Below are 14,475 nucleotides of genomic sequence, written 5' to 3'. Positions count from 1 at the left end.
CCCTTTCTGAGTGATCTCTTGCCAGAGCATAAGTGTTTTACAAAGTTGGAGGTGGATCAGAGCAGCTGTTTAAGAGTTATGTGATTTGAAGAAATGACTGGTATTTCACTGTTGGAAATGTGCTAACTTGGTTTGCCATCACACAGCTTAGAAACTGTCTGGTACAGGAACTCCAGTCCTTTGGCCTTTACTAGGCCCCCATGAGAACTAATTCCAAAGTTGAAGTTAGTATTCAAAGCTTATGTGGTATTTCCAGACTAGTTGAGGTTTGGATTTTTTAAAATTACCGTCTTCGTATACCTTGACTTTCAAATGCTTGGTTCTTTTCTTATAAATAGGGCTTCTGATTTTAGGGTTTTTTAAAAAATCAATCAATAATGATGAAACACCCCCAGTACAATAAATAAATTGAAAAACACCATAAATCTTACATGCACCTAAAGGTTTGTCTACAAAGAACACTAATGCAGATTATGGAGTATGATTTCTAACATGCCTAAATATGTTGCGCATCAGCTGGCCTGTGCAGACCCTTCTGGTGCACAGTAGGGAACATTTCAAAGAGATTACAGTTGTACATATTGTAATGGGTAATGTAATGTATATATGTGCATTACTCATTACAGTATATACAAAAAGAAAGTCTCGAAGCACCCTGGTTTTTGGACATAAACATGAAACTCAAAAATTGCTATAAATAAACACTAAAAAACGAAATACCTCCCCCAAAAGAAGCCCTATGTATAAACTGTAATGTTCTTATGTTTTAAATGAAGTTTTCTATTTACAATTTCCACCCCACCTTAATCATGGAATCATAGACAGGACTGCAAGGTTTATCTAGTCTAATGAAATATTTTGTTTAAGAATATTTGGTAATGTTACATTAATTTCAGCTTTAGACCTCATCCTGCAGGAAAACAGGGAAGTGATCAACTATGATGTAAGAATGACAAACTATGAGATGACTGATCAGAACACTCCTGCTTTAGGGTCAGATCATGTGGGACCAAGAAAAGGCTGTAGAAGGCCCTGCATGCAGTGGAACTGGTGTGGTTACACTGCATAGGGACAAGTGGGAAGGCTACAGAAAACCCAGAGTCTCCCAGAACCCTAGTGCTGGTAGAATTTGGAGTAAGCCTGATGTAGGGGCCAGGCAGGAAGGAGGCCTTTGGATACACAGCAGAGTGGGGTGGAGGGCAGCAATAGCAACACAGTGGCTCTGCTGATATTCCACAGCCTGATTGGACAATTCCATACCTGCCTCCACTCTCATACCCAGATCTTCTCAAGTTATTTCAGGGAACGTCCCAGCCCATTGGCAGGGAACATGCACATTACTGACAGGATTTGCCCTTTATTTGATATATTGTTGGTGCCCTTTTATGTTCATCCTGCATCTCCTATACAGCCCCCTACATATGGTATGACTGTCCTGAGCACATCTGCAATGCCTACCCTGTTCTCATTTAATTCCCTCCCCTCTTTGCCATACTGCTTACAGTTGATGCATATGTAAGTTGCCTATTCTTGCGAGACTGGTTACCAAGCCTGCTTTCAGGCTCATCTACTGCCTCTGTTTACCTTCCACTCACCTCATTAAGAAAACTTCATACTAAGTTTCCTCAGTAATTCTCCCTTTTTTGAGTTTTATGTTAATAAGCTTGACACCTAAACCTTCTAGCCCTCTTTTCCAGGCTCAGTTAATCCATTCAGCTAAATGGGCTTCAGGATCCATATAGCTCTCCCTTCCAGGCTCACAGTCCTTTGCAGTCCTCGTTGCCTGCCAGGATACTGGGTGATGGTAGGCAGGAATAGTGGCAGAAGCTTGGGGTTCCAGGAAACCAGGCGTCAGAGCCAGCATCAGAGTCAAAAGTCAAGCTGAGGGTGAGAGCTGGAGGCAGAGTCAGGAATCAGGTCAAGGGTCAATACCAGGTATTGGGGTTCGTGTTGGGATTCCAGAGGTCAGTCAGGAGTCAGAATCCATGTCAGAGTCAAGGTCAATAATGGGAATTCAGGAACAGGGAAGCTGGACAGTTGCTACTATAGCAGCTAGTTGGAGATGCAACTGTTGCCTGAACACTTCCTGGTACATCTTGTGGGTTGATATAGGGACAAGGAGCCAATCAGGGATCACTAAGGCCACTGTCAGTCAGGTCACTCAGGGCAGAACTTCCTGTGGCATTGAACCTCTGCAGATTGTGGGTCACTGAGAGTGTGCAGGTTACAGCTGCCACTGGTTAGCAGTGTGGGGATGATAATTGCCTGGTAGCCCTGCAGGCCTGAGTTCAAGTCCTGTCAACCCTTACATAGCTAGAGCTTCTCACTCTGCAAGCTCCTGCTCCCTGCATGTCCCTCAGCTAAGGCTCAGCCCTCAACAGGGTCCTTGCAGATTTCTCTTCGAGACCTTCTGCCTGGGCACTCTAGTGAGTTGCCAGCTGCCTTCTAAGAAACATCCCTTCCCACCTCTCTCTGATTAACTTTGGGTTGCAGTTATCTTCTCCAGCAGGCCTAGCTTCTAACCAGATGTTTCCATCACAAAACCTATGGACTCATTTGCTTTACTTGGAACGGTGACCTAAGCCTGGCAAAAGTGTAGCTGAGTCCCAAACCCAGATCAGCCTATGACAGTTCTTCCTCTAGCCTCTTTATTTGTTAGCACTTAAACTGTGAATTTCTCAGAGCAGGGACAGGCCCATCTGGAATATTTGAAAATCAGGTAACAGAGCTAACAGAGTGGGATCTACTATAAAAACAATGCATGAAGAAACATTGGCTTGATATCATCAGTAATAACTGTGTCAAGACAGCAACCTAGAAAATTCCCATCTAGAGAAAGTTTAAGGAGATAAATACCAATTTTTGCTAGTTGTTGCTAACCAGTATATTGGGTATCTTAGATAAGGAAGTATCAGAGAGGTAGCTGTGTTAGTCTGGATCTGTAAAAAGCAACAATAAGTCCTGTGGCACCTTAAAGGCTAACAGATGTATGGGAGCATAAGCTTTCGTGGGTGAATACCCACTTGGTCAGACACATGTCAGATTATGAAGTACCTTGTAAAGCTACTGCACTAATATTAGGGTCTCCAGCTAAGCTCCTACCAATTTAAAATGTGAGCGATGCTAATTTCCAATTAAAAGCTATTGTTTTATAGGTTTACAAATCATTCACAGAGGAGTTGTCTTGCTCAGTTTTACTAGCACGGCTTGTTATGTAACTAAAAAAGCTTGGATTTAATCACATTTTTGATACTTAGTTAAATGGTCATGGCATTACCCCTTTGAATTACGATTGTATGGGGATACTCATATAACCATAATTCAAAGGGGTAATACTATTCATTTAACTAAATATAAAAAAATGTAATTAAACCCAAACTTTTTATAGTTATGTAATCAATGGGAGAGGATTCTTGTGGGGGGAAACTGTGTCAGGTTCTGCTGCTGGAGTTTTTCCTGAACTGTTTTGTCAAGAGACAGAAGGAGAGGATCCCCCCTATGGAATGAGCAGCATGTTTGCTCCCAAGCCACAAAGATACCCAAACTAATCCAGGTCCAAACACCACCTCTTCAGCCCATCTTTAATCACTGTAGCCAGAATACTTGCCAAAAAGTGCCATGGTGACTTATGCTGCAGTTAACTTGTTTGTCTCAACCTTCTCTCACAAACACTTGTTCATAAAAAATGCAGCACAACCTGCCAGTTGACAAATTCTCTGTTTCGGCTCCGGAGAAACCCAAAATAGAGAGATTAGGGGACAAATGTGGATTATAATTTTCTGTGATGCCAGAAAGAAAGCATTTCTTGTAGAGCAGTATGAACAACAGATTAGACTACAGCAAACACATTGTTCAGAAGTAGAATGGTTAAAATAGAGCACTGCATTATGTTAGCCAGTTCTATACGTGACTGTAGCCAGGACTATTGATATAGCATTTATGAATATATAGTATTCATTTATTTTTAAAAAGTAGAAATTCTTTACCTTAGAAAATGTTTGTGATGATACTAATTATGAGTCAAACCTCATTTGCACTGGTGTAAATAGGTTTCAACCAAAGAATTACACTGGTGTGAGTGAGATCAGAATTGGGCCCAATAGGATTTCACTTACAGTATAGAACAATAAAATATTGTTTACTGAAGTGTAAAGGTGAGGGACTCACCACCACGGCACCTCTTGCTGGTTGTTGGGAATTAGCTCTTTCCAGCACAGAGCGCCCTCTGCAGGCCAGTGTCCCTCTGCTGCTGGCCCCCATGTCCCTCCCAGAACCCGGTGCCCTTGTCTTTGGGATGCTTCCCCCAGCAATACCCCTGCAGTCTCAGGGCCTCCCCACCCAGGGGAACCCCTAACCCTCTATCCCACCTTGCCTCAGTCATGGCTACTGCCAGTCACTATCTAGCCCCCGCTCACTAGGGCAGACTGCAGTGTAAAAGCCACTCATCACAGGCAAGGGGTTTTTGGACCTTCTACCTTCCTCTGCCTCCCAGTACCTCTATGGGCCTTGGACCAGGCCCTGCAGCCTGGGGAGTTGCCAGCCTGGAGTTCCCCTGCTCCTCCCCAGCCCTGCTTCCCTCCCCGTATCCTTTCTGCAGGCAGTCAGACGCTGCTCTCTCCCAGCCTGGAAAGAGACTCCTCTTGGACTGCTGGCTCACAGCCTTTTTATACAGGCCAGCTGTGGCCTGATTGGGGCGTGGCCCAGCTGCAGCCACTTCCCCAATCAATCCAGTTTAGCAGCTCTCAGCCCCAACGGTCTCCCAGGGCTGATTTTAACCCTTTTTCTGCTGCAGTGGGGGAGACGCCCCACTACATGAAATCACATAGAAAGGAGAAAATGAACACATCTATCACTATGAATAAGGATTCCAATCTCATTACCCTGGTGATATGCCAGCGACACTAATGGAATGTGTCCCAGTTTACACTGGTGTAAGTGAGGGCAGAAACAGGCCGAAAATCATGAATGTTTTCAAGCATCAGATTATTAGTCCTAAAGCAGTATAGTACTGTATGTTATTACACCAACAATTTCCTGTCCAGATAAAATAATTTGTTTTAGCTGCTGCTTATTGGGATGCATTCTGCTAATTGAGTAGATTTCCATTAGCTTTCCTTAAAATTCAATTAGATAAAATCAGCAAACGTGTCTGGTTTTCTCTTACATTTGTTCCAGCCACCATGGGATTTCCAAGGTCACAAACGACCATTCTAGTTTCATTTTCCATCTTGTAATCACAGCTCAATACACGTAATGCCTGTAACAAAAGAACACCAATATGGAGGTCAAAGGTCAGAGCAAAGTGTATCCCATTGAGATAATGATGCCTTCTGTTTATGAAATTTCTTTTGGTTTCAAACCCCTGTGTGCATCTCTACGTGGACACTTAATTGGTTACTGTTAGCCAGTGGAGGGAGTTTGACATCAAAAAGAAACAAATGGGAAACTAGTCAGTATTTTGAGAGAGAGACACCATTTCATTTCTTCCCAACTCTCAGTCCTGTACCCTATCATCTAGTAGGGTGACCAGACAGCAAGTGTGAAAAATCAGGACAGGGAGTGGGGAGTAATAGGAGCCTTATAAGAAAAAGACCCAAATATTGGGACTGTCCCTATAAAATCAGGACATCTGATCACCCTATCATCTAGCCTGTGCTTTTCAGCATTGAGAATAACTTTGAAGATATGGTCTCATCTTCCTCTAGCACAGGGGTTCTCAAACTGGGGATCAGGACCCCTCAGGGGGTCACAAGGTTATTACATGGTGGGTCACGAGCTGTCAGCCTCCATCCCAAACCCCACTTTGCATCCAGCATTTATAATGGTGTTAAATATATAACAAAGTGTTTTTAATGTATAAGGAGGGTCGCACTCAGAGGCTTGCTATGTGAAAGGGGTCACCAGTATAAAAGTCTGAGAACCCCTGCTCTAGCAAAGATATGTTCACATTTTCTCTAGAGAAGTCAATGTAAAGTTTGTTCTGATGCTTCCCCCTTCACTTCCCCTGCAGCTTATGCCTCTCATATCATCTACAAAGTATAAAATCCTATATACAAAGTGCAGAGAAAGCAGCAGTTGTAAGATGGTGAAAATTAAAAGACACAGACTAGAAACAAAACAAAGTAAGATCAATCTCTTCTGTTTTCCTCTTTGGCATCTTTAATAACAGAAATAAACTCAGAAGTAACAACAGAAGTCATAGATCTTCTAAAAATCAGGATGCATCTGGAATTGTTGCTGTAGCTCTCTCCTACCTAATTTTGTTTAATTTTAAAGTTCCCACAGATTAGGTAAAAACATGACAGGTCATTCTTTATATAAGAAAGAGCTGAGAGAACTCCAGGACACGGCCTGCAAGTTCAGCCATGCCCTTCTTGGCTGGTGAAGGACAGTGTGGACGTGCTGAGTCCATTGTTAGTGGAGATTGGCAAGTGTTGTAAATTTCCTAAACGAAGCAACTGTGAAGCCCCTGCCCATGAAACCATCTCTTGATACTGTTAATATTGCTATTGGGGAATGTCCAACTTCCCTTTGTAGGAAGAAAAAAAAGGTGAGTTTTACTGCATGTCCAGGAGGTTAATAACCATTCCTCTTGTAAAGGCAAGGAATGGGTTTTAGAGGCACAGGCCCTCGAGGGAGAACGCCCTGCCAGTAGCCCCTTCCCTCATAAATCAAGGGCTGGTATATTGTGCACCTTTGTACTTGTATTGGGAATAGCAGCTCTGATTCTTTGATGGCCACCTTAGAAACAACATTGTGTGGAGAATGGAGGGGTGGGGAAGAATGGGCCTATGGATCCCTTTGGCAGCGAAAGAGAAAAAGAATGAGTCAAGCTAAATTTGTATCAAGATGTTCCATCCCGTCTTCACTGGCTTTGCCCAGAGTTCACTCTCAGGAGGATACAGTATCAGACCATCCTGGCCTTTGCTTCACACTGATTAATGAAGGTCATTGGTTACTACATTTTCAACCATCCACAATCTGATAAAGGACACGTCCCCGAGTTTTGCATGAATCACTCAAACCATCTAACTAGTAGTTAATACAGTGACCAGGCAAACAAAGTGTTATTTAATAGGATAGCAAAGCATGAGAGAAAAAGGAGTTGAACACTATAGTGGTCTCTATGCATGTCTATGCTCTCTAAGGCTTACCATCCCAGGAAGGCCCAGCTGCATCAGACCCCCTCCACAGGGCCTGTCCTTGTGCCTCTCTGTCAGCCTGTTCTTCTGTGAACATCTCATTGACAACTGCCTCCCCCACTCTTAGACTAGAGCTCAGGCTACAACCTTCTGTGTACTGTCCATGATTTCTCAGCAGGTACAACTAGGCTCAGACCCTGCAAGTCTTCCCTTAGTTTAAGATGTTACATAAATGTCCTGCAAAATCAGTGGCCTGATCCTTAATTAGGCTGTAGGTGGCTGATGTTACAGTATTTATGTAACAGGCAATGTCAGAGCTTATTTGTGCAATATAGGGATGGGGCAAGGTGTCAGTCTGTGATAGGATGCCCAAAATGTGAAATTATCTTTAGTAATACTTTTTTTTTCAGAGATCACCTCTTAGAGGTAGTTACAGCAAAGTTAGAGGTAGAACAACAAAATTAGAAGTGGCAAAAGGAGGATAACAAGAAAAAAGAGAGAGATTTACACATCCAGCACTGCCAGTTCCATTGGTTTCACATGTAACTGAACAACATTTTAGATTCAGCCACAGAACTCTTTTACTGGCCGTATGCAGCAATTGATATTTTTATAGTAGCACATGGTCTTTTTGGCAGTCTTGAACAGCAGCTAAACCCCACCAATTAACACTTGTACTCCCAGGGCACATTCTAACGGAAAAATGACTGGATGCTTTAACTAATCCAGCTGCCTACAAATGCCCTAGGAACAAACGGACTGTCTTGGCTGTCTCAGTAATGAACTACTAATTAGTAACAGGGTAGTTAATGGACCCAGACTACTGAATAAAAATGCCCCCTGCCCCCTTTAAAAAGTTATTTAACCATCTTTCACAAATAATGTTATGTTTTCCCAGACAGTGTAGATGGACATGTTTTTCAATTGACTGAGTGCCAGCAGATAGATTGTTGCTATTCAAACATTAGAAGACCTCATCTCTGTGCCAAGAGGTTTATAATCTAGTTCCAATTAAATCATATCTCATCTAGCTAGCAACCCTTTACCCATTTCAATAACAAGATTTTACAAGTGAGCCAAGAAAGCTTTTTTATTTTTTTGTTGTGTGTCACTCTCCCGCCCACAAAAGCATAGCGCTAATAGCACTGGCTATTTGTCTGAGAAGCCATGTGAGAACATCTCCATACATTGCAGCCAAGGCTCTCATTTTGACTGCAATGCCTCTGCTGTTCCCCGCCAGAGCAGAGACAGTGAGCCATGCCAAACTGTGTAATGTCTTTGTCATGTGGACAAACACCTAGCAGGGGCTAGGAAAACACTTCATTTGCATTCACTTATCTCTTTATGAGGATTTGGACTCTAGTCTCCTGCAGAGTGGAAAGGCAAGTGCTTATTGCGCCATCCAAGATCAATGTGATACGTTTTTCGAGGCAGGCACTGTCTTTTTGTTCTGTTTGCAATGCCTAGCACAATGTGGTTAGGGTCGATGATTGGGGCTCCCAGATGCTACCACAATCTAAATTACTGCTACTAATAATAGGGTTGATCATATTGTATTTCATTAACCAACTGGCAACTTAAGCAGGAATCAATATATGCAGCGGATCAAGAAAACAAATGGTATCTTTTGACTATTACACCTAAAAATTAAGAAGAGCATCAATCTGCAGCTGGGGGATGAGGGCCTGATTCTGTGCTGGGTTGCACTTTCATAGTCATCTACACGAGTGCAAAGAACTACCATTCTGATTTGGCTACACAAAGTATAAGGTGATGGAGAATCAGAGCCTGAGGTAACAACACAGTAACAATACAGACATAGCACACTCAATGGTGCATCCTATGCAGTGGAGTCGGAACAGTTTATCCATTGTGGGCCCTGTAAGGTGGTAATATTGCTTTATCATTTTCCTTGAGTAGCTAAAGTTTATAGAATAGCCAAAAGAATCTTTCTATAGACATATCAGACAGGTAACATTCAAGGGACATCTTTCAGTTAAGCCAGAGTAACTACAGAGCAAATTGGAGTAATATCACACATCCATTGCTCTAGGTTTATGCTGGAGTAACTGAGAGAAGAATCTGAACCGAAAATTCTGCAATGTTTTCCTTTTTCTTCTTTTCTCTTTTGCTGCATCCAAAGTGTGTATAAATAAGTACAAGGGATAAATTTCTAAACAGAACTATATCCCGCTGTTAAATTGGGACTGGTTTTGAGGAGCATATTGTCTCTGCCCTGTTACAGGAAGGACAGTTATATAGGACAATACTGATTACAGACATGGAGAGGGCCACTGCTTTTGATATAGTGAAGTGCCACTGAGGAATCTTGGGTGCAGAGGGCTAATGGCATGATGGTAACAGGTGCCAGCACAAATCTAAAGAACTTTGCTGAAATTACTGTGGAACTTCTGATTATTTATATTACAGCAGTGCCCAGAGTTCCAATCAGAACCAAGGTTTCATTGTGCTAGGTGTGGTACAAACACTTGTGGAGACACAGGGTGAAATCCTGACCCTGCTGAAACCAATGGTAAAACCTCTATTAACTTCAATGGGTCCAGGATTTCACCCATGGTTACAAACCAAGAGACTTATGTTTCCATACCTGAGTGTATCTTGGGTGTCACATTGCAAATTGTTTTGATAAAGCCAGATATGCTGGAAGTTAGCCCCGTGCAAGGCAAGCCAGAGGCCTATCCATCATGTTAAGATATTTAAACTCTATTCATGAATAGAATCAACTGTAAGCACCCTTTATACTTTCAGCATTTGTATTGGATCAGCCTTTAAACATATGAACCTAATGTACCTGAAAGTAAGGCCATTTTGGCAATAAGATGATAGAAATGGTTGTAAATACCTCTCTTCTTGGCAAACTTCCTCTTTCTATAATGACAGAGAGATGGAGTGCAATGAGAATATAGAGGAAAGGGTGTAAAGGAACATTAGGATTTACAGGATGCATGTTTTAATCCATTCATTTTTTCATTTCAATTTGGTTTTTTAAATGACAGAGATTGTGTATTCATCTTTGTCAGGACTTCAACAGCTTTGAACAACTGTGGTAGCACAGAAAAGCAGCTGAAGATAGAGAACACCACTCAATTTCTTATTAAATACCATATGCATATTTTATAACATGGGCAAATAGTGCAATATGAATGTCTTTGTTGCACATTTGGGCTGTATTTTCTAGGTTTTTATTCGTATTAAACTCAACAATAGAGTTTTGAATAGTATACCTTTTTTTACAGTTCTAGAATCAATAGAAGTCACTGGTTAGTTTTCAGCACTATATGGAAAGTTTACACAAACTAAATCCGCTATACACAACGTAATGCTGCCTAAGAATTATGAACACGCTAGGACTGATGTTCTGCTATTTTTTTTTAAAAAGAACATAAATAGCAATCCCTCTGTCTGAATAAGGGCTGACATCAAGAGATGTGAATGAAAGTTAATCAGTCTGCTCTAGTGCACAGAGCATGGGAGTGCAAATGTATGGAAAATTTAAGATAGCCTCATTAAGTCTGTAGCAGCATTCAGAAGCAGAGCTGGTCAAGAAATCTATTTTATTTCCCTCCCCCCCCCAAAAAATCAAAGAAAATAAAAATGTTTGATCTAAAAAAATTCATTTTACAGTAGTTGAAAACAAAACATTTTGGGGTGGGGGGGTTAGGGGTTAATTTTTTTTATAACGAAAACCTGAAAGATTTTGATAACATTTTGATAAAAAGGGCATTTTTCATCTAAATTTTTCTGAGGGAATTTTTTCCCTGCCATTTCTAATTAGAAGATTCTTGCCTCTCCAGGACCCAATCCAAAATCCACTGAAGTAAACAGAAAGATTCTGGTTAACTTCAGGGTGCTTAGGAACAACACTCACCCCCCCCCCCCGCCACATATCTCAGGAAGAATGGTCTATTATTTCTTGAGACCAACAGAGTAAAATAACCCAGCCAGATTATGATAAATACAGCTTCTTTCCTGTACATCAGACAACAAAACTAGAGTTACTATGAGAGAGCAAGCTAATATACAGTCCTCACATCAAGGACATATCAGAGATTACACTGATCAGAACAGACACTACGCTTTGATGAGAAGAAAAATACACTGAGAAGCAAGGAGTCAAGGAAATTATTTTTAAGTGCACGTGAGGGGTGGAGTTCTTTTTAATTTCTAACAATATAATCTTCAATAACATCTTCACTTTCCTTTTCATCAGTTCTTTTAACTAGGTTTATCCTATTGCAACTTTCAGTCCATCAGTAAAGTAGATTGACAGAAGAAGAATCAAGAAATACATTGCAGATTACTTTCAACTCAATTAACAACATTTGTCTCTTGCAAGGAAATTAACTCCCCCTCTGATTCCCAGGACCTTTCTGTGTGTCACATTCCAAATATTCAGAAAAAAAAAAGTTGATGGTGCGATAGTTTGAGATTTATGTGCAGATGAGGTGATATAATCTTACTGTCCAGCAGGGAATAAGGGAGATCTGTTTAAAAAAACAAATGGTTGGGGTGGGACTTAAGTAATTACAGTAAAGTTCAATTGGACAAGCTTCTTTAAATAGCCTCTGTCTAAACATTATCATATCCTATGATTTCATGCTTCTTGGCCTATGTACAAAGCCTTGTCTATACTGGCAGCCACGTGTAGGATACATGTATCTACATGCCACAGTGAAAAGCATGTTGTGTCCAGATCCTTTCTCCTCTGCCTCCCCCCTGCCAGAGCCTCTTCCTGCTACTGGAGACTTTCCTTGTGGTGGGGCAAGGCTCCAGCAGCTCCCTGTTGCAGTGAAAGGCTCCAGCAGTGGGGAGCTGCTGGAGCCTTTCCCCACTGCTTCCCCGCTTCTGGAGCCTTTCCTTGTGCTGGGAGGCCCATGGGACACTACACTGTTTTTAGCAGCATAGCCATGGAAGACACTGCTTGGGCATTTGAAGAGCCGTGAAGGATACATACCCTAAGCTTCTGGCATGTTTTTACTCCACGCGGCTAAGCAACAGGCATGCCAAACCCATGGGAAAAAACACAGAAATTGGGCTTGTTTTTGGCTTAACTGGTTTGTGAGTTGCTTGTTGGCTAGTTTTTGGTTTGTAGCTTGTTGCTTGTTTGGCTTGTAGCTTCTTTTTTTTGATCAACTCCCGGCAAGCAGGGGCAAGGGGGCGCAAGCAGGGGGGAAGAGTCAGGGGTGCATAGCAGGCCCACCACAGTCCCAGACTGCATGCCGGGGGGATCTAGTTCATAGAGTGTTGGGGTTCTGAGGGATTGGCTTGTTTTGGCCTTGTTTTGAAATGAGATTAGCTTGATTTTTGGCTTATTGTGAAAGTTGGGGTGCTTATTTACATAATGAAAGTTGGCAACTGTGCTTAACAGTGCCTCACCGTCTATTTATACCCTTGTTGTGTGGGGGTGGGGGGCCGTGCAGTGTATGGACCATACACACCACCATAAGTGTAGACATAGCCTAGAACAAAACAACTGATCTGAATGTAAATATGCTTTTTAAAAGATTTGTACTACTTTTTTGATTAAAGCCACCAATCTGTCATCTAACCCTAGCTAGAATACACAGGGTGCTTTAACTCTGTGCCAGTCAATTTTCTTTAAACACAGAATACTCCAATATGATTACCTTGTGGTTTCGTTCAACACCTGTGTAATCTGCTTCAGGTGGGATCTTTATATGAAGCTCAGCTTCATAGGCTCCTTCCCCATCATTCTGTGGGTTTATTATAAGCATGACACAATTTTCTTCTCCAATGATTAGTTGATCTTTATCTCTATAAAAACCATACATCTGATCACGAACTTTGAAAAGACATAATTAATTGGATTATAAACATGCACAATTAATCAACGTGTATGATCCATTTGCTCTCCTAGCATCTATACTCAAAAATGTAGCAATTTTCTAAAGAACCTGCCTTCAAGTTCAACGCACAACCCAGCTACTTGACATAGAATTTACAACACAAAAATAATCCCATGAAGAAACTCCACAGCAGATTTGCAGATTGTGAAAAAGGGTGTGTACTCTAGAAAAGCGAGGAAGGGGTCAGGGCAAATACATGTGTCACTGTGGACTGTCAAAGTGAGTTACAACAGAATATGGAAAGCAAGTTGTATTGAATTTGAAAGCCCTGATTGCACCCTATCTACACAGGAATAGCTGATGTAGAAAACTAAACTTCATGAGGGTTCCCGTTGCACTACTTCCTTGGAGTAGAGAAAAGTATGGTGGGTTATTTCAGCTTCCCTCTCTGCCTCTTTTCCCCTATGGAATGAGAAAGGATTTCAGCCCCAAAAAACAGCATGTCTCCTGAGATCCACTAAGACTAGAGCGGGCAAAAATTTTCAGACTAATATTTTATTCACCAGCAAATGCAGCTTCAGGTCAGCCAAAACTATTCATGAATTTGTCACAAATTTGCTATATAGTTTCAGCCAAAAAAGTTAAAAAAAAATTCTGAGCTAGATTCACAAGGAGACTTAGGTGTTATTCACAAAACAGAAGAGAAGGAGGTGGTGGCTAGAGCATTCACCTAGGAAGTCCTGAGTTCGAGTCCCCATTCTTCCTGATTCAGAAGAGGGACTTTTGTCTTTTTGTTTCATCAAGAAAATTGAAATTTTTTCATTTAGGCTCAAGTCAAACAATTTAAACAAACACACATTGGCTCCACACTGATGCTTGCCTCTGATGGCCTTCTCTAGTTTCTTGACAGCACAACTCTAGACCCATTATAATTCCTTGCTGCCCCAACCTATAACCTTTCCCCCATGTTTTTGACTTAACTAAATTATGATGTTGAGAATCAAGTGCCAAACACAAAAACAAGTGGGCCATAAAAACAAATAAAGTGAAAAGCCCTTTGCAATAGCAATTCATATTATCTACTGATACTCAGGGGTGGAAGCAGAGCTGTTTGGTTGTATGTTTCCCTATCATTGTTGAGGACAGTGAATGTTTGGGACAGATATATAGATAAAAATAGCCATATATAGGATTTATCTTTCTTTGTCCTTGAGAGGAAATAGGAGAACAGACAAAAATCTGGAAACCTGGTACTCGGCATCAGTAAGAAAGCATTGCCATAGCCAGCAACTGACCTGAGTTTCACATTTCATCTAGTAGTTAAGGCAGTTAGAAGTGTCTATATTTTCTTCTGAGCTGTTTTAATGACCACCTGTATTCTATTAGGTAGAGCACATATATTTTTTTCTTTAAACTTACGATGTAGCTGAAAGTTTCAAATCAGGAATGCACATGTTGTCCTCTCCACAATCCACCAGAATGTAAGCCTATTCAAAATATGTAAC

At 41.4% G+C, this 14,475-nt stretch overlaps 1 protein-coding gene and 1 pseudogene across 1 annotated transcript in view; both read right to left on the bottom strand.

Annotated features, from left to right (window-relative positions):
* Nucleotides 1-14,475, bottom strand: part of ITGA8 (integrin subunit alpha 8) — a 182,056-nt gene that overhangs the window by 66,158 nt on the left and 101,423 nt on the right. Inside the window, exons 19-21 of the mRNA XM_050939513.1 lie at nt 14,390-14,457; nt 12,791-12,938; nt 5,165-5,257 (exon numbers count right to left, since the gene is read on the bottom strand). Coding sequence (XP_050795470.1) covers nt 5,165-5,257; nt 12,791-12,938; nt 14,390-14,457 — 309 coding nt within the window. The remainder of the gene's footprint in view (nt 1-5,164; nt 5,258-12,790; nt 12,939-14,389; nt 14,458-14,475) is intronic.
* On the bottom strand, nt 11,154-11,273 carry LOC127046103 (uncharacterized; annotated as a pseudogene).

The sequence above is a fragment of the Gopherus flavomarginatus genome, chromosome 2, assembly GCF_025201925.1.
Source record: "Gopherus flavomarginatus isolate rGopFla2 chromosome 2, rGopFla2.mat.asm, whole genome shotgun sequence".
Lineage (NCBI taxonomy): Eukaryota > Metazoa > Chordata > Testudines > Testudinidae > Gopherus > Gopherus flavomarginatus.
Note: the sequence above shows the minus strand (reverse complement) of the source record. Positions and strands in the feature narration are given on the sequence as shown.